Source organism: Benincasa hispida, chromosome 7, assembly GCF_027475165.1.
Source record: "Benincasa hispida cultivar pf3 chromosome 7, pf3_genome.v1.1, whole genome shotgun sequence".
NCBI lineage: Eukaryota > Viridiplantae > Streptophyta > Magnoliopsida > Cucurbitales > Cucurbitaceae > Benincasa > Benincasa hispida.
The window spans coordinates 50,791,436-50,813,701 of record NC_143484.1 but is presented as its reverse complement, the minus strand read 5'-3'; the positions used below and the strand labels follow the sequence as shown (position 1 = coordinate 50,813,701).

At 30.1% G+C, this 22,266-nt stretch overlaps 1 protein-coding gene across 1 annotated transcript; it reads left to right on the top strand.

The window, feature by feature from the left end:
• The first annotated feature begins 5,485 nt into the window (after nt 1-5,485).
• Nucleotides 5,486-7,416, top strand: LOC120081252 (transcription factor HHO3). The gene is made up of 5 exons (XM_039035972.2): nt 5,486-5,970; nt 6,060-6,295; nt 6,401-6,719; nt 6,808-6,884; nt 6,975-7,416. The coding sequence occupies exons 1-5, from the start codon at nt 5,832-5,834 to the stop codon at nt 7,278-7,280; spliced, it is 1,077 nt and encodes a 358-aa protein (XP_038891900.2). The 5' UTR covers nt 5,486-5,831; the 3' UTR covers nt 7,281-7,416.
• The last annotated feature ends 14,850 nt before the right edge of the window (nt 7,417-22,266 follow it).

Genomic DNA, 22,266 nt, shown 5'->3' with positions numbered 1-22,266 from the left:
TTTCCGTCATCAATAACCAATCATGAGTACGATGACCCTTCACAGATGCTCGTAAGTACAGTTGGGCCAGATTACAATTTTGCCCCTGTAGTTACATCTCACTCCTTAAGTACCACTGATTCCTCTAATGAACAATACAACATAGTTCAACTATGTGTGAACACCTCTCGAGCCAAGAGAAGGTGTGTAGTACCACATCGTTCAAGCCCCGGAATCAGCCCTTAAAATAGCTATCTAACTACTTACCTCTGCCTTGGGGAAGGAGTGAATTCCATCTTGTGTAGTTGAGTTCCCAGCTCCCAAATCAGACGAATCCCTATGGTAGGTTTGAATTGGCGACCTGGCCACTCGCACCCATACAAATCAAAGGACCGCCCTCAATGGCAAGAGTTTCCAACTCACTCAGGATTGAGGTTATGTTACCTATGGTCATCCTAGTGAAGTGAAGTCTCTGTCATGAACGGTGTTATATAACGAGACGTTAACACTTCGTAGTCAGGTCTTATACAAACTCTTTGTATAGGACGTCCACACTCGCATGTCCCCAACACGAATGATCAGGATCAGACCATCTGTGACAAGTCACAATACTTGTGACCATTCCACAAAGCGGGCTGCATCCGTAGCATTACCAGGATAAGGTTTCCCTCCTATATCCATATACTACAGACCATTTTGGTTATCACTCAAGACATAATCCACTTGTATGTCACTACATGCATGCTTGAGTCACATACAGATAACCAGGGATTTTATGTTTATTGGTTTGTGTAAAACAAATAAAACAAATAATCGAGCAAAAATACAAGATTTGAAGTAAATATCATATATTAACAACACAAGCGTTCGTACAAACTGTTTACAAACTACAGGACACGAGACTTTAGGGCATCAACCCCAATAATATTTATATGATAACTACCTTATCATATAATATATATTAAACAATATGTTATATCAAATATAACACATAACCTATAGTTTCTATATTGTATCAAATACAATATAACCTATAGTATCTATTCTCTCACCAATGGCATTTAATATAAATCTCATTTATATTAAATTTAATTATGTGAATCAAATTCATATAATTAATATTTGAATCATATTCAAATATTTATTTCCTCTCATATAAACTTTATATTATAATATATCAAAATACATTATAGTAATTATATCATATATAATTAGATTAAATTAATTATATCACATATAATTAATTTCCTCAATTAATTTGAACAATTTAAATTAATCCAAAAATTAATTCTCATTAAATCCTGTTCGAGCTACAAAGGGGACCTCATGGACCTGTAGCTTGAAGCTCCAACAATACTTGAATAATAAATTAAATTCCTTTAATTTAATTATTCACCATCCATTAATTATTAGGCACTCCACTAAAGACCGACAGCTGCACTCTTTGCACTACAAATATATTTCTACGTACATTAGATATAACCAGTCAACAATACGATGACTCTTCACAAATCGCTCATAAGAATAATTGGACCAAAATTACCATTTTTCTCCTGTAGTTATATAACTTCTTAAGTACCACTAATCCCTCTAATGAACAATAATCATAGTCCAATTATGACCAAACCCTTCTCGGGCCAAGTGAGGGTGTGGTGCCACATTGTTCAAGCCCTAGAATCAACCATTAAATGAGCAATTTATCTACTTTCCCTGGCATTAGGGAATGAAGGAATTCCTTTTTGTGTAGTTGTGTTCCTAACTCCCCAATCAAACAAATCCCCAAAATGGTAGGCTTATTGAGTCGGCAATCTGGCCACTTTCACCCAGAAAAATTAAAGGACCGCCCTCATAGGCAGGAGTTCACAACTCATTTAGGATTCAGGTCATGTTACCTATGGTCATCCTGGTGAAATGTAAGTCTCTATTACGAACGAAAAATTTCGTGGTCCGGTCTTATACAAACTCTTTTGTATAGAATATCCCTGCTCACATGTTTCCACATGAATGATCATGATCATATCATTTGTAGTACTTTACATTAATTGTAACCCCTACAAAGCGGGTTATACTCGTAGTGTCACCAGGATAAAGTATCCAGCCTTATCCATCTACTATAGACCGTTTAGGTTATCACTTAAACACGATCCACCCGTATGTCTCTACATACATGTTTAAGTTACAAGATAACCCTGGATGTTAGTTTATTAGTTTGTGGTTAATGCAACTAATTTTGAAATAAAACATCACATATTTTATTACATAAATAAAATGTTTGTACATTACAATTACAAACTATAGAACCCAATAAGATTTAGGGCACCAACCCCAATAAGGTTGGGCCCCATAAGTCTAAGTAGATATAGTCTAAAATGTCCTTTGTTGTATATTAAGCTTTGATGAAGGAATGTCTTTTAGCCTTTCCCAACACACAGTGCTCACAAAAAAGAGATTTTGTTACTAATCTCCTTAGGCAAAATGCCTTGTTTGGACAGGGCATCAAGGCCTTTGGAGCTAATGTGAGACAGTCTCTTATGTCATAGGTTTGCCTCTGGTAAATCTGAGGTGATAACAACATTAGCTTCATTTATCATTTCAACTCCTCTGACAATGAACAAATCATTCAATTTTTCTCCCACTAAGACAACCTTTGAGTCCTTTAAAACTTCTAAACTGGCACATTTCTCCCTATATTGACAACCAAGATAATCAAGCATACCAAGGGAAATTAGATTTCTTTTAAGGTTTAGGACATGCCTCACATTTCTAAGAAATATCACAGTTTCATCCTTTAGTTTCAATGAAACTTATCCAATTCCAATAATTTGGCATGCCTCATTATTTCTCATATACACTGACTCCCCACTGATCTCTTTGTAAGTATTAAACCATGGCTTGAAGTGTGTCATGTGGTAGGTGTATCCTGAGTCAGGCACCCAATCATGTTTGTCTAAAGGACTTACTAATTTTTTTTGGTCTTGTGTTGAAGCAAGTGCATCAGAGTGTATGAAAGACCCTTCAACAATGGATGCTTCAAGCTTTTTGCCCTTGCTATCTTTCGTTTTTTCTTGGTTTTTTCTTTTTAAAATGAAGCAATCTTGAATTACATGACCCTTCTTGCAATACTTGCACCTCAGTTTCTGTTTGGCTTTCTTTTATTCATTTGGTTGCTATTTTCCACTCTTCCATCAGTTAGATTGAGGTTTGCCTTTTATAAACAAACCTTCTTCACTGGGTTAATCCCTCTTTGATAATTGTAACTCCATCTCTCTGGTTTTTAGAGCTAAATGATTGTATCTCTGTAATGTTTCAGTACATTCTTCACATCTCAATATGCTTTTGGTAGGGAATTTAGAAGCACAAAAACTTCATTTTCTTCACATGGCTTTTCCCCAAGACTTTTGAATTCAGAAACAAGTTTCTTGTATTCATCTAAATTATCTGACAAGGGCTTCAAAGGATCCATCTTGAAGGTAAAGAATTTCTTCTTTAGATACATTTTGTAAGGTAGGTATTTCTTGGCATATAGATCTTCAAATTTAATCCAAATCTTGTAAGTTGTCTCCTCTTCAATTATTTGTCTCAAAACACTATCACTTAAATTTAGAATAAGTGTTCCATATGCAATTGACTCCATGTCTTCTCTATTTTGAACTTTCATTATGTCAGGGAGCTTTGATGGATCAATGAGGGTCTTGAGAGCCTTTTGTTGTCCAAGAAGTGTTCTGATTTTAGCCTTCCATAGGGCAAAAGCACCATTTTCATCAAATTTCTCTATTCTACTCTTGCTATTGTCATACCTGGTGAGTTTCATAATCTTATTTCTTCAAGAATCTACTTCTTGATCTTTAAATTATGCTCTGATGCCACTTTTGTTGGGTTTTGAGAATTAAATTTGTTAACAGACCCTCAATACTTTGCAGGAAGATGAAGAAATATCAGAGGAAAGCCCACACTGAAGAACAAGCCTACAATGAAACCTTGGTAGGTAGGAGAAGTGGCTGTAAGAAGACCACGTAGAAGCTGAAATCACTGCATGGAGGGGAGGATTATCACTCAAAGACCAAAACTTAATTGAAATGCATCATAATGTAAAAGCACTCTCTCTCTAACTTTCCCTTTCTTTTACAACTCTCTCTCTATGAATCTTAGTATTTCAAATACTTACCTATTCTTTGTGATTGCATGAAGATAAAGATGAAGATGAAAGAAGAAGGTGATTAGAGAAAGAAGAGGAGCACAAAGGAATACATGGTTCGGCCTTAAGACTGCCTACATCCACGGGAAAACACAATCTTGAAGAGAAAATTACAGATGAGTACAGCTTTTTGTTTTTCCTAACATATATATATATATTTTTGTTCTGAGAGCTCTCCTTTTATATATTTTTAAAGGAAATCAGATTATAAACATGAAATTAAAAATAAAAAATAAAAAATAAAATCTGTTACATAATATTATAGTCGTCGGATTTAATTTAACATCATTATAGCTCCAAATAAGGTAGCTCCCTAACTTCTTTTTTTTTTTTTTTTTACTCTCTGACCTAAACATTGAGTGTGTGTGACAAACACCACACCGATGTACAAGTTTTCTCGTCTGCAGACCACATTCTTTTCCCCTTAAAAAATATTCACCACTGTTGTCATGTGAAGGTCAGATACATTTTTCCTGTATGAATGTTTGACATCAACGGTTATCAAAATGAAATTTAAATTTAGTGAAAAAAATTTGAATTTTAGTCATCAAAATGAAAGTTAAAACTATGTTTTTTTAACTTCCATATTAACTCTCTGACCTAAACATCAAATGTGCATGACAAGCATTACATTACACTGATGTATAGATTTTCTTATTTTCATATACGTTCTTTCCTTCTTCAAACATATTCATTATTGGTGTCAAGTAAAGGTAGGGTGTATTTTCTTATCCAAATTTTGGCATCAACAATGATCAAAATATAATTGAGTGAAAAGGCCTCAATTTTAGTCATCAACATGAAAGTTAAAACTACATTTTTATACAGTAAAGTAATGATTTGAAAAGAATGGAATACAAATTAACCTAATAAAATTTTAGCATCAAATTGATTACTTACCTAATTCTTAAACCCCGAAAGCGTGTTAGTTTGAGTAGTAGTTTACATATCACATTACTTGAAAGAAACAAAGTCAATTTCTTTTTCTGGTGTTGTAATTCACTAATTAATTCTTTATTCTTTATAAAATAACAAAAAGGATTTATCCATTACCATTATATCTAAATTTAGTTTTAATCTTGTTTAAAACAAATCTGGAAAATATAAAATTAAGAAAAGAAACAAAGTGATATTAAGAAAAATGGGTTTTGGTCAGTCAATAAATAGTCTTTGATCTTATCTACTAGTAATAAAAAGCTGGGAGGATTATGACGTCATTAACAGGCCACAGATAAATAACCAAAAAACTAAAAATAATAAAATAAAATAAAATTCCACGAATATTCAAACCTTTCTCTCTACAAAACCTCCAATAAAAAAGATTCGATGTTATATGCGACGCCACGACTTCGACCAATCCCTTCTCTCTCTCTAGAATCCTCCATTGATTTTCTCTCTCTACACCTCCATTTTTCTATTATTCATTCTCTTCCTCATCCCACCTTCCCTTATTTATATCTCTATTGTTCTTCGGAGGTTTATTCCTTTTCTTGATTCTACAGATTCCATTATTCGCCTTTCCAGTTCTTTCTCATTGGCTTGCTTCGGATTTTTCTATGTCCCATTTTCATCCAACCCACCGACTTCTTCCTTAAATATACCCCTTTTCTCTGTTTCAATTTTACAAAATTAATCTGGGTTTCTTCTGTTATTTGCGATGGATTTCATTGATAATTTTCTGGATATTCGAGTGGGAATGGATTTGAGGCACTATGCTGATGCTTTGGATCAAGAACGCCGAAAAATTCAGGTCTTCCAGCGAGAACTTCCCCTCTGTTTGGAGCTTGTCACCAGAGGTAATTCCACCGGAATCTATGGAGTTTTTGCGATTCTTCTTCTCTTCGTTTTGGTTAATTCTTGTGGGGTTTCTCCCTTTTTTTTGCAGCAATTGATTCTTGCCGACAGCAGTTATCTGGGGTGTCGACAGAGAGCTCTGAGCATACCTCAAGCGATGGCCCTGTTTTGGAGGAGTTTATTCCGATTAACAAAACTTCTGTGAATTCCCATTTTGAAATTGAAGATGAAGAACAATCAAAACCAGAGAGAAAGGAATTGGGTCGATTGGATTGGCTTAAATCGGCTCAGCTTTGGAATCAATCACCGGATCCTCCCGTTACAGAGGTAATATTTCATCATCATTACTCTGTTTTGCTCTGTTTGGTATCGGAGAAAATGAACGAGAATTTTCCGGGAAAGTTTGTGAATTTTGTTTTTTCTTTTTTACAGGATGTTGCTAAGGAAACGACGTCGTCGGTTGTTGAGGTCAAACAGAATGGCGGTGGTGGTGCTTTTCAACCATTTCAAAAGGAGAAAACAACTCCATTGAAAACAGAATCGGCAGTGGTCGTTGGTAAAACGGCCGGTTCTTCTCCGATTCCAGAGGCGACGACAAGTTCGACGGCGGAAACCGCCTCCAAAGGTGGCGGCGGAACCAGTAAAAGAGAAGATAAGGAATCTCAGACTCAAAGAAAACAGAGGCGGTGCTGGTCGTCGGAGTTACACCGGCGATTCGTTCACGCCCTTCAACAACTTGGCGGTCCTCATGGTACAAAAAAACTTCTTAATTCTTTCTTCTATTTTTGTTTTTTTTTTAAATGATTTATTCTTATTTGTTGTTTTATCTTCAATTACAGTTGCTACACCAAAACAGATCAGAGAGTTAATGAAGGTCGATGGGCTCACTAACGATGAAGTCAAAAGCCATTTACAGGTTCAAATCGCGATTAATTGAAAGTGAATTTCGTTAAATATTGTAATTTAAATCAAAAGCTTAATTTTTACGTTGTTAATTTAATCTCAGAAATACCGATTGCACGCAAGAAGACCAACAAATTCTGCAATGCAAGACAGCGGCAGCTCATCGGCGCCACAGCAATTCGTGGTGGTCGGAAGCATATGGGTTCCGCCACCACCCCCACCGAAATACACGGTGGCAACGACAGGGAAAGCTAGAAATGAGATTTATGCTCCGGTGGCGACGACGGTACGACGGCAAACGACGGCAGAGGAAGGGAAGGCGAGTCATAGCGGGGGAGTGGTTCAGTCAAATTCGCCGGCGACGTCGTCCTGCACCCACCCCACCACAACCTCGCCGTCGGCGGTGTAGATTTTTTTTTTTTTTTTTTAATTTTTGTTAAATGTTTGAGAAAAAGTTTTGTAACTAAAAATCAATATTCATAAAGCCATGTGATGTACATAAGATTTTCACGTGAAGTTCTTACTCATTTTTTGGATTTCCGGAATCATGTCCTTTGTCCTTTTCAACTCGTGTCAATCAAATCCAAGAAAATTATTGCTCAAATTACTAACGCTAGACCATGTAATTTTAGATTCATAATTAATGAGTTCAAAATTTTTATAAATGTCTAATTTTAATTTAGTTTCGAAATTAATTTTTCCAAAATTTTTTAAAATGTCACGGCACACAGAAAATATACAGAAAAGGAAAGAGCTTTTCCGTCACTTATTATTTACGGTAGTAATAAAGATATATATACAAGAAGAATTCGAAACCTTAGGTATTGAGGGGTAAAGTCGGAAATCAGATACACATAAGGAATTGACCAATTGACTATGATTAGGCAGACAGAGTCCAACTATATTCCTTGCTTTGTTGATGACGTGTCCTACTAATCTTCATTACCCAGTGGAAGTGTACATTAACATCCCCTTCAAACGAGAGGATAACTTTGTTATCTTGAGTTTGGACCATAAAATATGGGAATTGTGAGTGAGATAGGGGTTTGGTGAGACAGTCAGCAACTTAATCTACTAACAGGACATATCGAATTTCAAGAGCTCCTTGGACAACTTTATCTCTCACAAAATAAACATCGATTTCAATGTGTTTCGTACGGACATGAAAGACGGGATTTGTTGCAAGAGCGTTGACGCTCAGATTATCATACCAAATAACCGGTGTTGTGCGTATAGGTATTCCTATTTTTTAAAGGAGTTATTCGAGCCAAGTGATTTCAGCAAAGGTATGAGCTAAAGCACGATACTCTGACTCAGTGCTAGACCGAGTAACTACTGATTGTTTCTTCAAAGACCAAGATACAAAAATGTTACCAAGATACACACAGTAAGCTCTGACAAACTTGTGGTTACAATACTTGACGCCTAATCAACATCAGCAAAACCTGTTAGAGGCCCATACATCAGACAATTGAATCAAGAGGCCCATATCTTTTGTCCCACTAAGATACCAGCACATGTTTTACTCCTTGCCAATGAACATTGATAGGTTGTTTGAGAAATTGGCTTAGGTGATTCACAATATGGGTAATATGTGGCCTTGTATTTGTTAGATATTGTAGAGCCCCAGTTATGCTCCTATAAATGTATGGATCCATCATAGAGCTTTCATCATTTTTAGAGAAATACTTACCCACGGTCGAAGGGGTGGGAGATGGTTTCAAAGACAGCAACTTTAGATGATCCTCAATATATTTTGATTGACTTAACAACAGTCTAGATTCAGTTGGAGAAGCTTGAATTCCCAATAAGAAATCGAGAAAGCCAAGGTCCTTGAGGGAGAAAGTTACATTCAGCTTGGCCATAACATTATTGATTAGTGTACTACTATTCCCTGTGATAATGACGTCATCAACATACACTAAGAGGAGAATAATTGAGATACCTTGCTTATAGATTAATAGCGAAGTGTTAGACTGGCTAATAAAAAAACCCTACGTGATCATAGTAGACTTTAAGGTGTTGTTTCAAGCATGAGGCACATGTTTCAGCCCATATATGGCTTTTTGCAGCTTACAAACATGATTTGGGAATAGTGGATCAACATACTCGGATGACCGTTTCATCAAGCTTCCCATTTAGAAAGGCATTATTGAAGTCCAATTGTCGAAGATCCCAATTGTTGGAGATGGCAATGGAAAGAACCACCCGAATTGTTGAAGATTTAACTATGGGATTGAAGGTTTCAAACAAATTGATGCCTGGATTTTGGTGAAAGCCTTTTGCTACAAGAGGGGCTATGACATTGAATTGAACAATTAGGATGCCTCTTGAGACGGAAAACCCATTTGTAACCCACAATATTTTGATCATGTGATGAAGGGACAAGGACCCAAGTTTGATTTTGACGGAGAGCTTGAAACTCAAGATCCATTACTTTCTTCCAATCAGACGAAGAGAAGGTAGGGTTGACGGTAAAGTCGAGGAGGAAGATTGAGTCAAGGTAGGTGAGGAAATATCGTGAGCTTGGGATAGAGGGGACACGTGGGTGTTCGAGGGTATTGGATCAGAGGAGCATCCGTGGGCTAAAGGATTATAAGGTGAGGTTGGGCCAACAGAGTTATTTGGGGATAGTAGTAGGCCTACCAAGGAATTGTTTGCAAGGTATGATATTATCCACTTTGGGTATAAACCCTCATGGCTTTGTTTTTTATTTAACCCCAAAAGGTCTCATACCAATGGAGATAGCCACTCTCACTTATATACCCATGATTCTCCTCTTATCTAACCAACGTACGACTTTGGTCACATTCCCAACAATTCACTTTATTTCTATTAAAATCAACTCAAAATCCATAAAATATTTTTTTTTCAAGAATATTACAAAAATAGCAAAAAAAATTATCATTTAATTTAATAAAGGAAAATAAGTTTAGGAAAAACTATTGTCTCATTTATCACTTATTTAAATTAATCATTGTATTTATAGAAGTTCTAACACATGAGAATCTTAAACTTTAAAATAAATTATAATAGAAAAACTAACATGTATAAAGTGTTTAATTTTGAAAATAAATCATTTTGAAAAAAAAAAGTGTTTAGTAACCACTCAATATAACTTCTAAAACATTTTTAAAGCGTATTTTAAACCATTTTTATCAAAAATGATTTAAATAAAAATGAATTTTTTTTAGAATATTTTTTTAACCAATGCAAGTAGACCCTAAATGATACACTAGTAAAATTTTAGAGTGCATATTGTTAGTAATTTGAAATTTTAATTATACAACCTCTAAAATTTAAGAGTTTAAATTAATATTTACTCATTTTTTATCACATCAAATTTGGAGAAAAAGAAGATAAATGACGGAAAATGTTGAGAGCAATTAATGTGGTTGAAACCCTCCCAATTTTATCAATCAATCTGATCAAATTTTACGATACAATCAGTATAATAATTAAAATCTTTGTAATTATCTTGTTTTCCATTTTTTATATTCTTTAATAAACAATTTCATACGGTGCAAATTGAAGCCTTTATGAAATGTTCAAACGATGAAGTGCATTATTTTAAATCTTGCTTAATAATCCTTTGATTTTTTATTTTAAAATTTTAAAAATAATAAGTTTATAATAATTATTTTTACCTATAAATTTATAGATGTTATAATGAAATCGAATCTTATCGAAGAAAAAAAAATATCTAAAAGACCAAGTCTTGATTGTGATATTTAGTATGAAAATTCGAAAACAAATAAAGTGAGTGATATTTAGTACTAGGGCTAGGTTAAATTTAATTTTTTAAAAAGTAAGTTACAATCATTCAATCTTGACTCATTCTTAACGAGAGATTTAGTTCACAATTCTATGAAGTGTGATGTAATGATAAATGATAAATGATAAATCTTATCTAACTCATAAGATTAATAAATATATTGTTGAAAATAATGTCCGTGAGTCAAAATTCTTTATTTTTTTATTTTTTGGTACAACAATTTTAGAAGCATGGAGATGTATTTGTTCAATGGGTGATTTCTTCTTTTTCTTAGAATAATCATGAAGCTATTTTTTAATTTTTTTTTCTTAATTTGATAATTACTCAAGTACGGTTGAACTATTGAGACGATAACTGATGTGTTATCCACTGAACTATACTTGAATTAGCTAAATGTTATCGAAATTAATATTAATAATATAAATTTTACTATGATCATATAAATGCACCGTATAAATTTGATGTCAAAATATAAAAACTATTTTCACCTATAAGTTTTTATATCAAGTTTTTTAAAACATATTTTTTTTTAAGAAAATTTGCTAAAGACTCAAATACTCCTTAAGAAAGATGTAACAACCACGGTAAAGTTGTTGTAAGAAAATAGACACACTTAAAAGAAAACTAAAAACCTATAACTTAAATAGTCATCAAACGTTCTTTAGAAGTTATAATGGAGTTGTGATTCGTTTTGAATAAAATAGATTTTTTTCAGTATAATAACATGGTTAAGTAAGAGAATTGAACCTCTTATCTCTTGATCGAGATTACATATTTAATGTGAATTGAGCTCGAATAAATTTGATCATTTTTAATATGGGTTGAAGGGACGAGTTTGAATAAAAGAGGTGGAATATGAATGGAAGTGGTTAGTTAAAAAGTCTGAATTTTCAAACTTATAGATCTTATCTTTTCTTTTAAGACAAGATTTTCAACTTATTAGTTACTTCTTCTCATAAAAATTAATATCCCACTAAACCCACCTCCCAAAAAGGAAAAATGAAAGTTGATCAAAAGAAAGAGAGAGGACCATTATATATATATACACACATATATCACTTTCTTTGCTTAATGTTGTCATTTTTCTTTAGCTTGCACTATGAAAAGAGAGGGGTTTCTCTCACTCCAATAGGTTTAAGTAGAAACATACAAAATATAAGGTGAACTATACTTTCTTTTGTTTTTTGTGTCATCCTACTTTTATTGGTATATTTTGATTGATAAGAAAAAAATACTTTGAAATTTTCATTTTTTATTTAAATTTTTTTGATAAAAAGTGTTTAAGATATATTTTAAATGCGTTTCAAAAATTAGTTTGAGTTGTTGCCAAACACTTTATTTTTTTTTTTTTTCAAAATGACTTATTTTTAAAATTAAACACTTGAACAATTAAACCATATACATCTCAATTTTAATAATTTGATTTTTGCAGTATATAAACATATTTAATTCCTTATCAATTTATCAATCTGCATATAAAAAAATATATATTAATTTTTAACAACACTTTCTTAATCGAAATTAAATCATTACAACTCTTTTTTATAACCATTTGGTTTTTTATTTTCGTTTTTGAAAATTAAGTCTATTTCATCGATATTTCTTACAAATGATGTGTATCTTTCTTAATTACAATGGTTGAATTCTTAGCCAAATTCCAAAAACAAAAACTACTTTTTTTAGTTCTCAATTTTGACTCCATTGGTGAAAAGTAGATAATAAATAAAGAAATTTTGAGGTGGAAATAGTGTCCGTAAACTTAATTTTTAAAAACAAAATGATTATCCAGCGGAACTTACAAAATTCAAATTACAGTTTATTAAAAAGTATATCTTTAAACCTAATACACACAAAAACATGTTAAGGTAACAAGTTTTTTACTATTTCAAAATGTTGTGGTATTGTTTTCACTTGAATTCACTTTTGGTTTTATCTAGAATATCTCTTACATAATAAAATTGTTGTAACCTTAAATTTTATATTATGTACCCGAAACCAATTGGATACCTATATATCTTGTCTTTTTTATTTTCTTTTTTTAAAAGACATAAATGTCTTTGGTTTTTATAAATTGTAAATTCTAATCTCTCCTCTTTTTTTATTTTTTATTATTATTATTATTTTTTTTTTGTAAATTGCTATTTTTGAAAGAGTGAAAAAAGAGAGAGAGAGAAACTATGGTGTCATAGTGGTGTAATTTGACCTAGTCTAACATTTTTTAAAAGGAATCCTCTAGTCCCTTTTCATTTCATATTTTCACCCACTTGAAAGTATTAGTTGAATTTTTTTTAATGTTTTATATATTTATTAAAAAAAACAATATCAAGTGTATTTGATTAATTTTTAATATCCATCCAACTTAACTTTTTGTTCATATTATGAGTTTTGATTCTCTAAACTTTCTTTCCTAATACACTTGTCTTATCTTTTCTTTCTTTCTTTTTTAATGAAATCTTTATAATTTTTTTCAAATAAAAAATACTATACTCATCATTAATCAAAATGTTTGGTGCATCCCAATCTCATTACACATGAAAAAAATTAAAATAAAACATTTTTATAAAAAAAATATTATATGATAAATTTTAATGGTACAATTTAATGGGATGATACGTGCGAGAATCTATCCAATTTTTTTTCTTTATGAATCAATGTCTTCTTTCGCTTTATATTCAACTGCTCACACGTGTAGTGTACATATTTGAACAGTCAAACTATTTCTTCATCTTTATCTAAAATTTAATTAACACTTTAATACTGACTTTATTTGGTATAATCATTTAATTGTTTTTATCTATTGTTAAATATTTGTTTGTGTTTTTGTTTTAAAATGAAAAATACGTATGATAAGATTTTTTAATATATATATATATATATATATATATATATATATATATATTATTATATATATACATTTTTATTGTGCGTTTTCCGGAAGTTTTACTCGGAAATTTTATTTTAGTTCTATGCAATCTACAAGCCAAAATTAAGGAAAACGACAATCATCTAAAAAAAATGGAATGTCGTAAATTAGAGCCACATTATTATGATGATTGCAATGGATACTTTTTTTAATAATAATTAAATGTATAATAAAAAATTTAAAAAAATTACAAATATAACAAAATCTATCCGTAATAGATTTTTATCGCAGATATAATTTTACTAATTATATGATCTATTAGACTATCTAAATTTTGTCATATTTTTAATTTTTTTATATTATATTTTAATATTTTGTATTAATTGTTGTATTTATAATTATCCCTATTATTATATACCATATAAATATTTATTTAGAAAATAAAAATAAGAAAAAATTAACCGAATAACTACGGAGAACAGACAATATGTGCTATCAAAAGAAAATTAAGCGAGGAAATTATTGAGTTTAAGAATTTAGGGACTCAAATGCAATTTACACAAAATCTCGCAACTAAAAGTATTTTTCCAAAAAAAAAAAACATCTATTATCAATTGCGTTATAAAATGTTTTTCTTTTTTTCTTTTTTCCTCCCTCTTTCTTTTCTTCTAGAACATGACTTAAAAAAAGTAGGCTTTTCCTCGACAAATAGAGATTTCTTGCTAGAGAAAAATACTCTCTTTTCATTGAATTAGAGACAACTTAAAGACTTTTATTTGGTGTAAAAAAAAAAAAGGTAAGACCTTTTTAACATGAGAGAGAAAATTATCAAAGTGGGAGGAGATCTCACCTAGATTTTGCACCCCATTCATTTAGATTTACTAATATTCTCTGCTTAAAAATACTTTGGGAAAAGAAATCTCATTTTTAGCGTAGAAATAAAGAGAATAATTGAAAATTAAAAGGAAAAGACAACAAAAATGGGATGATCATACTATTTACGTGAAAAACTTTAAAATCGAAGAAAAACATGATTCATCATAAAGATTTACTATGTGTCACTCACATCTTTTTCTTTACTCTAAAACTAGAAAATATAAAAAAAGAATTTAACTAAAATTAAAAACACTTTGGCATCAAGGTAAATAGTGTTGGAATTAATTTTATAATTAATTCATACGTTGGACTAAATACCAATTACATTTGATCTATTTAACGGGTAGATTGTGTGATCTTAATTGTGGAACCACAACTTTTCATATAGAAGTGTGACTTTGAGTAGAAACAGCTCATATAGTTCTAAGGAATTATGGAAATCCTAGAATCAACTTATAAATATAAGGTTATGATCCCAAAATAGTATGCCTCTAAGACCACAACCCACATCGCCTTGATTTAACTTCATATCAATTTTGGTTTTTCATCCATGTTTAGAACTTAAATATTGATCATTCTATCTGAATGTTTTAGAAGAATCGTGAATTGAGTTTTATTAAGTTTTCCAACAAATAGTATTGTTAACTAAGACAATTAGAAATCAAAATCATCACTTCCTTAAATCTTTTCGACATATATCGAAACTATTTCAATATTTTTCCCAAATAAAAAAGAAAAAAAAAACCCTAGGCATTTGAAATCCACCAAATATTGATGAAATTTGTATCTACACACAACAACGAAAGGTCACCAAATACCCCATATCGATTTTTATTTTAAAAGAAAAAATCGAATTTATTGTTTTTTTAAAATAATAAATCATATTTTGAGATTGGCCCTTTTTTTTTTTTTGATGATCACAAGCATATATCTATGAAGTGTAGTTTACGGCAAATCAATTTCTAAATACGTCTTATAATAATATAATTTGTTAATTAGTGAAAATGCATCCTAAAATATATTATACCTAAAAATTGTTGGTTCACGGGTATAATCTTTATTATTTTCTAATTAATTAAATCATTGTGTATTCTTCAAATTGTTATAGTCGGGGTCTACAACTATAACATGATTACATTCTTGATTACTAATTATGTTAACATGGGCTGTCACCATTATTCAAAAAATAATAATTTAAGAAACTCGATAAGCCAAGGCTTCTATCCAATGATCTATTTTTTCATAATATTTGAAATTATGCCATATGTAATTGATATTTTAAAATTGACAAGTCAAAGGTTACTTCTAGTATTTCACATGGAAGTTGTTAGGAAAAAAAATGTTATAGGAGGTTGGTCAGTAGATTAAAATATTCTTTAGAAGTGAATCTCAAAAAATCTTATAAACTATCTTTAAAAATTTTGTAGTTATTAATTTTTTTATGTGATGTGAAGGTCAAACTTGCATGAATCATGAAACATTTTTTAAAAAAGATAATAAACGAATTTTTTTCTGAAACTTTTAACCTTCAAATTGATAACGGTATAAATATTATATTAGCTTATCTATATATATTTTTTATATATAGTTTGATCTATGTTGATATTAGCAAATTAAATTTAGGATGAAAATTCAAATCAAAATTAATCTTTTCAGAAAAGGGGAAAAAAAAAGGGTATTTGTGATTCTCACTCAAGTCATTGTCAAAATAATAACTTTTCATACTAAATATAATGCAATTGGTGAATTAAAGATATTAAATTTGTATATGATTGAGAAGTGGAGAAAAAGAAAAAGAAAAAGAAAGAAAAGGTTTGTTTTGGATTGGTTTAAAAATGTGGTGTCTTCTCAAAATGTCCAAACTACAAAATTTGGTCCCAAACCCAACGCCAAACGACCGAAAGACAATATCCCAAAAGTTAAAAATAATAATAATCATAAATAAAATAAATATAATCCCATTCCTATTTTGTATTTCTTTACTTTAAAAAAAATTAAAGATTTTATTGTAGTTAATTCAACAACATGAAGATAAAAAAAAAAAAATGATAATTGTCTAGTGGATCATCAATATCTTAATTAATTGAACTATGTAAAATCTAACTTAAGATTATAACATTATAGAACCAACTTATTAAAACTATTTAGGATCGATATTTATATGTCAGATTCATAATTACATCTAAATAAAATCATGCATAATTAGATTAATTAAAATATTAATGATTTTTTAAAACTTCAGAGATAATAAACCTAACCAAAAATAATGAATTATAACATTGTTTTTTTTTCCCAAAATGGTTTTCATTTCATTAGTGGAAAGGAGTGACACTCCCAAAGAGGCCAAGCCAAAGGATTAAGGAATATACCCTTCTTCTTAGAGGTGAATTAATAAATAATTAATGCAGCCTTGACCACTTGAAAACTTTTATGAAATAATCGACAATATATTTTGTATAAAAATAAAAATAAGGATAAATATATAATTTATTCGTATAAATATATTTTTTTCTATTATTATTATTATTTAAGTATCTATATTACTTTTTCCATCCAAAATATCATAACAAATTTTTATTCAATAATATACTTCATTGAAAATTAATAATAAAACCAATATTTATTAGTTTCCACTAATTGACCTTGTCTAGACCAATTTTAAATAATTTTGACTAGAAATGTAATCTCTTATTGTTAATTTAAGGTGAAAATTGTTGTTTACAGCCAAAAAGAAATGGTACTAATTTTGGTACTCGACATATATTACCTTGCATTAACATTATTGTTTATTTATAATTATATTGGCATCTAAAATAATTCTTAAAAAGGTATCTTTCAACCAAGAAAAAGATAAATAAAGAAAATAAAGATTAAATTTCCAAAACAGCATCTTAGTGGTTTTGTTAATGATGTGATGGCACCCTGGTCCGAATATTCCATATTGTTTTCATAATATCCTTTTTTCATTAATTAATTTAATTAATTTAGAATATTCTCTCTCTCAAATTTATTACATTATCTTTTTAAATTTTGACCTGGCCCACAACAACCTCAAGAATCTTGCATTGTCTAAGATTCCCCATAATCAGATCCATTAAAATCCATGGGCCCTTTCTTCTACATTTTACGAATCTAGAACCACCAATTCCATCTAATCTAGATTCTTAATCTAACGGTCACAATAACACGACCATGATTTAAATAAATGCTCAAACACAGAGGATCCCTCCCCCCCTTATGGATAAGTTCGAGAGTAGATAGTGACCCTTGAGGGACATAAAAGGCCAAATGACTTTTGAAGGGGCCTTTGCCTAGAGACTTTTTTTTTTTTTTTTTTTTATCTATTAAAAAAAAAAATTCAGATAGTTCTACCATGTATAATACTTTTATCCGTTTCTATTATTACTTCTATCACCTCTATAAGAAAAGTTAAAATTTTACTATCTTGCATAAATAATTTTTCTTATTTTTCTATATTCGAAAATTTAAATATTGAAAATTTGTAAAAGAATGTAGATACATACATTTACAAAACGACGACGTTGCATGCTGTTTCTTTACGAGATTTTGAATTTGGGAAAAAAATTCCAAGGAATATTCTTTTCTTATATATTTGGTGGTGGCCGAACTTCCAAAGAAAATATAAAAATGCAATCATTTATGTAATTAATGTTATAATGTTTCATCTTATTCATTTCATGTTATTGGATTCTCAAATTTTAAGTTCCACACTGTTTTTATATATGAATAATATATGAAAAAGAAGGGGGTTTTATTGAAATCATCACCCTCTAAGAGTACCCAACCTAATTACTGTTATTAATTTGTTTGATTTATTTTTAATATTAAGAAACATAAGATTAGATGTTCAATAAAACAATTATGAGTTTTGAATAGAAAAGACAAACAATTTGCATAATGTATAAAGAAGAAGAGTTCAATTGTGAACAACACTGTCCATATGTCATGGAAACGATTACTTAAACATCATCTCACGAAATGACATTATTGTATGATATGATTGATTAAAATGGTGGATTATAAATTAAAAGAAAATATTTGAAGAAAAATTAATGAGAAATCGTTAATGTCATTCAAATTTGGATCGACTTTTATTATTAATTATCATTATTATTATTATTTGGGGTGTTATATTTACGAGTTAGGACGGATCTATGAAAGGGTTGGAGACGTGTGTCTCCTATCGTTTTATATATAAATATATTGGTTTTTTATTAAATATTAAAAAATATTATGACATCAAAGGAGTTAGCTTTAGTGTGGTAGAACTCTACTAGACTGTGGTGGAGGTAGTTTTTATTCTTTTTTATTTTAACTAATTTTTATTTACTGAAAATTTCAAATATATAACTAAATTCCAAAAAAAAAACTTCACATTTATATTTATGTTTATATATAAATATTTTTTAATTTTTAGAAATTAGTATTTTATTATTGATTTACAGTTTTTTAAAATTAAGGCATATAAATAATATTTTCACATTTAAATTCTTTTTTGTAATTTCTTTCCCATTATTTTTAAAATTACATTCAAGTTCGTACAAGTTTAACTTTTAATTTTTAGAATTATGACTAATAAATATCTAAATTTTCAATTTTAATTCAAATAAGCCCCTTAAAAATGTCTAATAGATTTATAAACTCACAATATAGTATCTAAAAATCTCATAAAATAAAATAAAATGCTTAAAAATTAATGGTTATATTAGACAAAAAATGGTAATTATTTCTTATTGAACACCAAATTTTTAATTTTGTAGTCAGTGATTACATTATTTTTTTTAAATGTCTAATATTATATATTAGACACACAATCGAAATGTCAATGATCTAATATCTATCTTTTAAATTTCAATAACTATATATGATACAAATGGAGACGTTAATGAGCTAAAACTTTAACTTTATATATAGTTATATTCTCGAATATTATATCAATGTATCTAAAATTATATTTATATGATCTTATATCTTCACTTAAAATTCTAGATTCATTACTATTACGAGCTATCCTATAAATATATGTATTTAGGCATGATCAATATAGCATATAAGCCGCGGTTTTATTTCAAGTACATGCTCTTTTTCGTCTAATATCCATACACACGTGTATATTTTTATTAAATAAATTTAAGTTCTTTTAAGCAAAGTTAAAATTTAGTTCTTATTTTATCTTTGGGACATAAAAATAAATTTAAGTTACTTGGCTACTATACATACCCGCACGGAACATTATATACTCACGTTTTAATTAAAATAATAATAATAATAATAAGTTTTAACTTGAAATAAACATAACACAATTATCGAATTTAGAGATTTGATTCCTCACCTCATATGGTATAAAAAAAATTCACATGTATCTCACAAAAATGAAATAAATAACAAAATTATTTATCCAAAGAAAAACAATAATAATCTATATCTATACTATATTAAATGGAGGCATATGGAAGAATCTTTACCTTCTCATATTGCCCTTCAATTTTAAGTTTGGTCCTAACTTTTGTTCATTTTGATCATTATATCTTTAAAAAGTGATACTTTTGATCCTTCATTTTCATTTTCATTTCATTTTTAAAAGATCAAAATGATAATTTTTCAAAAAATTCGATGATTAAAATGAACCAAAGTTGAAAATATAAGGACAAAAATAAACATTTTAAAAGTACATGGACTAAAATGAACTAAAACGAACATTTTCGACCAAAACAGCCCAAACAAAAAGTATAGGAATCAAAATAGTATTTAAACCATATATTTTTTTATTATAAATCTTCTATAGTGAAAGTATACACTATATAAAGACAAGATATCTTATATAATTTTCTTAGCGACCCGATCATCTCAAATTCATCCTACCAATATAAGTTCAAACACATGCGGCCCCAACACACTGGATTTTTAGGCTTTCCAAAATCAGAAGGGCAAACATCTCCTAAAATACTTTAGGATAAACGACAAAGTATTAATGAAATTCATTGAGAGAGTGGTTGATCAATATTGAATCTGATTTCGCTACATCCGATTAATTGGTGAGACTACCAAAGTTTAAAATGTTGTCAACATAAATACCGTCAAGTCAATTTTATGCATGAAAATATCACTAAAATATAGATGTAGATAGATATTTTTGAAAAATTATAAAAATGAAAGTTCCATAAAATATTTAAGTTTAAAAAAAATATTTTACATTTTTAGACAAGTTAAAAATGTTTATTGTCTGTGTTTAACATATTTGTTATGATATAATGGAAAAATCGATTCATCTATTATGTTGATGCTATACTAGTCATGACACGTGAAAATATCGATGAAAGTATTGACATGATGAAAGTATTGATATGATGAAAATTTAAGAGCAAATTGCAAAAATCACCATAAAGTATGGTGCTCAAACCCTCAAACTTATATAGGTGTTAAAATTAGACTCTCAAACTCACGTAATTATAGAAATTGTAACAATTGCATAAGTTTGAGGGTTTAATTTTTATTATACGGGGGTCTAATTTCTAAAACTACTTTCAGTTTGGAGATCCAATTTTAACACTGGTAGAAGTTTGAGAGCTCAATTCTTATAATAGAAAGTTTGAAGGTATAGTTGCAACTACTATCATACTTCAATGGTGGTTTTTACTGTTTGTCAATATTCAATATCATATAACAAACCCACTTCAATCCATCGTTATAACATTGATATTTTAATCACCCAAAGGCTAAAAGACATCACTTCCTTGGATGAATTTGGTTGAGGATGAGAGCTAATTACATTCACAAACCTGTCCAAGTACATCCACCTTTTCATTTTTGGACTTCTTAGGTCGTCCATGGCCATTAAACAAAGATTCTTCAAACTTCATTAGTGACATTAATTAAAAATAAATTAACTAAACCTTCCTTGAGCCGATTATCAAATTGAGCAAGCAGAAAAACATTTTGTTTATATCCTAAAAGCCATGTACTACGCCATTCTCACATAACTACACTATCTCTTTGAAAGACATTGAAACAGATGATAACATATATTTGCTTGAATTTTTTTTCCTCTAGTGGCCATTATCTCGTCCAAGTTCATTCCAAAACTATTCTTTGGTTTGCTAAGAATACCAATTGGTTGTAATCTCAAAGATAATGCGCAAGACAAGTAGACTTTCCATTCCACAGTAAATAAATTAATCTGCATTTTCCTTCTAAAGAATGGGAAAAAAAGGACAGAATCTGAATCTGAATCTGAATCTCTTCCCACCCACCAGCAGATTTTTGGGACTAAATTAATATTGGAACAATCATGATCAATGTAGATGGTGAGTGTAGGTTGTCCTTGAAGACATGTTGGAGGAGTTTGGACATGTAGAAAAAGATGGGCAGAGTTTGATTTGGACTACGTTTTCAATACTATGGGCCAGAAGTCCTCTAGGCATGACTATAAGGGAGCCCATGGGCCATTGGGCATTCCTTGCTCAAACACTCTTCTTTCACCAAAAGGGTAGGTATTAGGATCCAGTGTAGAGGAAGAAATCTCACTTCATGAATCCTGAAAGACTGAGAAGGTCCATTTGACACAAACTAGTATTCAAACTTAGGCTAAGGGATTGTTTGAAATGAGTTTTTTAAGTGCTTAAAAAACGACTTTTCAGGCACTTGAAAAGAACACTCTAAGACCATCTTTAAATTATCTTTTAGAGATCAGTCTTGGGATCCATGGATGAGAAGATCGTTGAATTTTCTACATGTAAGTGTGAGGAACCAAGGTAGTATGGACTATCTTTGTCCCACATCGGTTAGAATGGGATGACCAACGTGGTACTTAAGTGGCTGAGACAAAGGTAGCCCATACTACCTCAGTTCCTAACAGTAAGA

Excerpts from the sequence above, each read along its gene's own strand:
- LOC120081252 (XM_039035972.2), top strand. The coding sequence starts at position 5,832 with ATGGATTTCATTGATAATTTTCTGGATATTCGAGTGGGAATGGATTTG. Across the intron at positions 5,971-6,059 it reads TTTGGAGCTTGTCACCAGAG|CAATTGATTCTTGCCGACAG; the intron begins GTAATTCCACCG and ends TTTTTTTTGCAG. Across the intron at positions 6,885-6,974 it reads AAGTCAAAAGCCATTTACAG|AAATACCGATTGCACGCAAG; the intron begins GTTCAAATCGCG and ends ATTTAATCTCAG.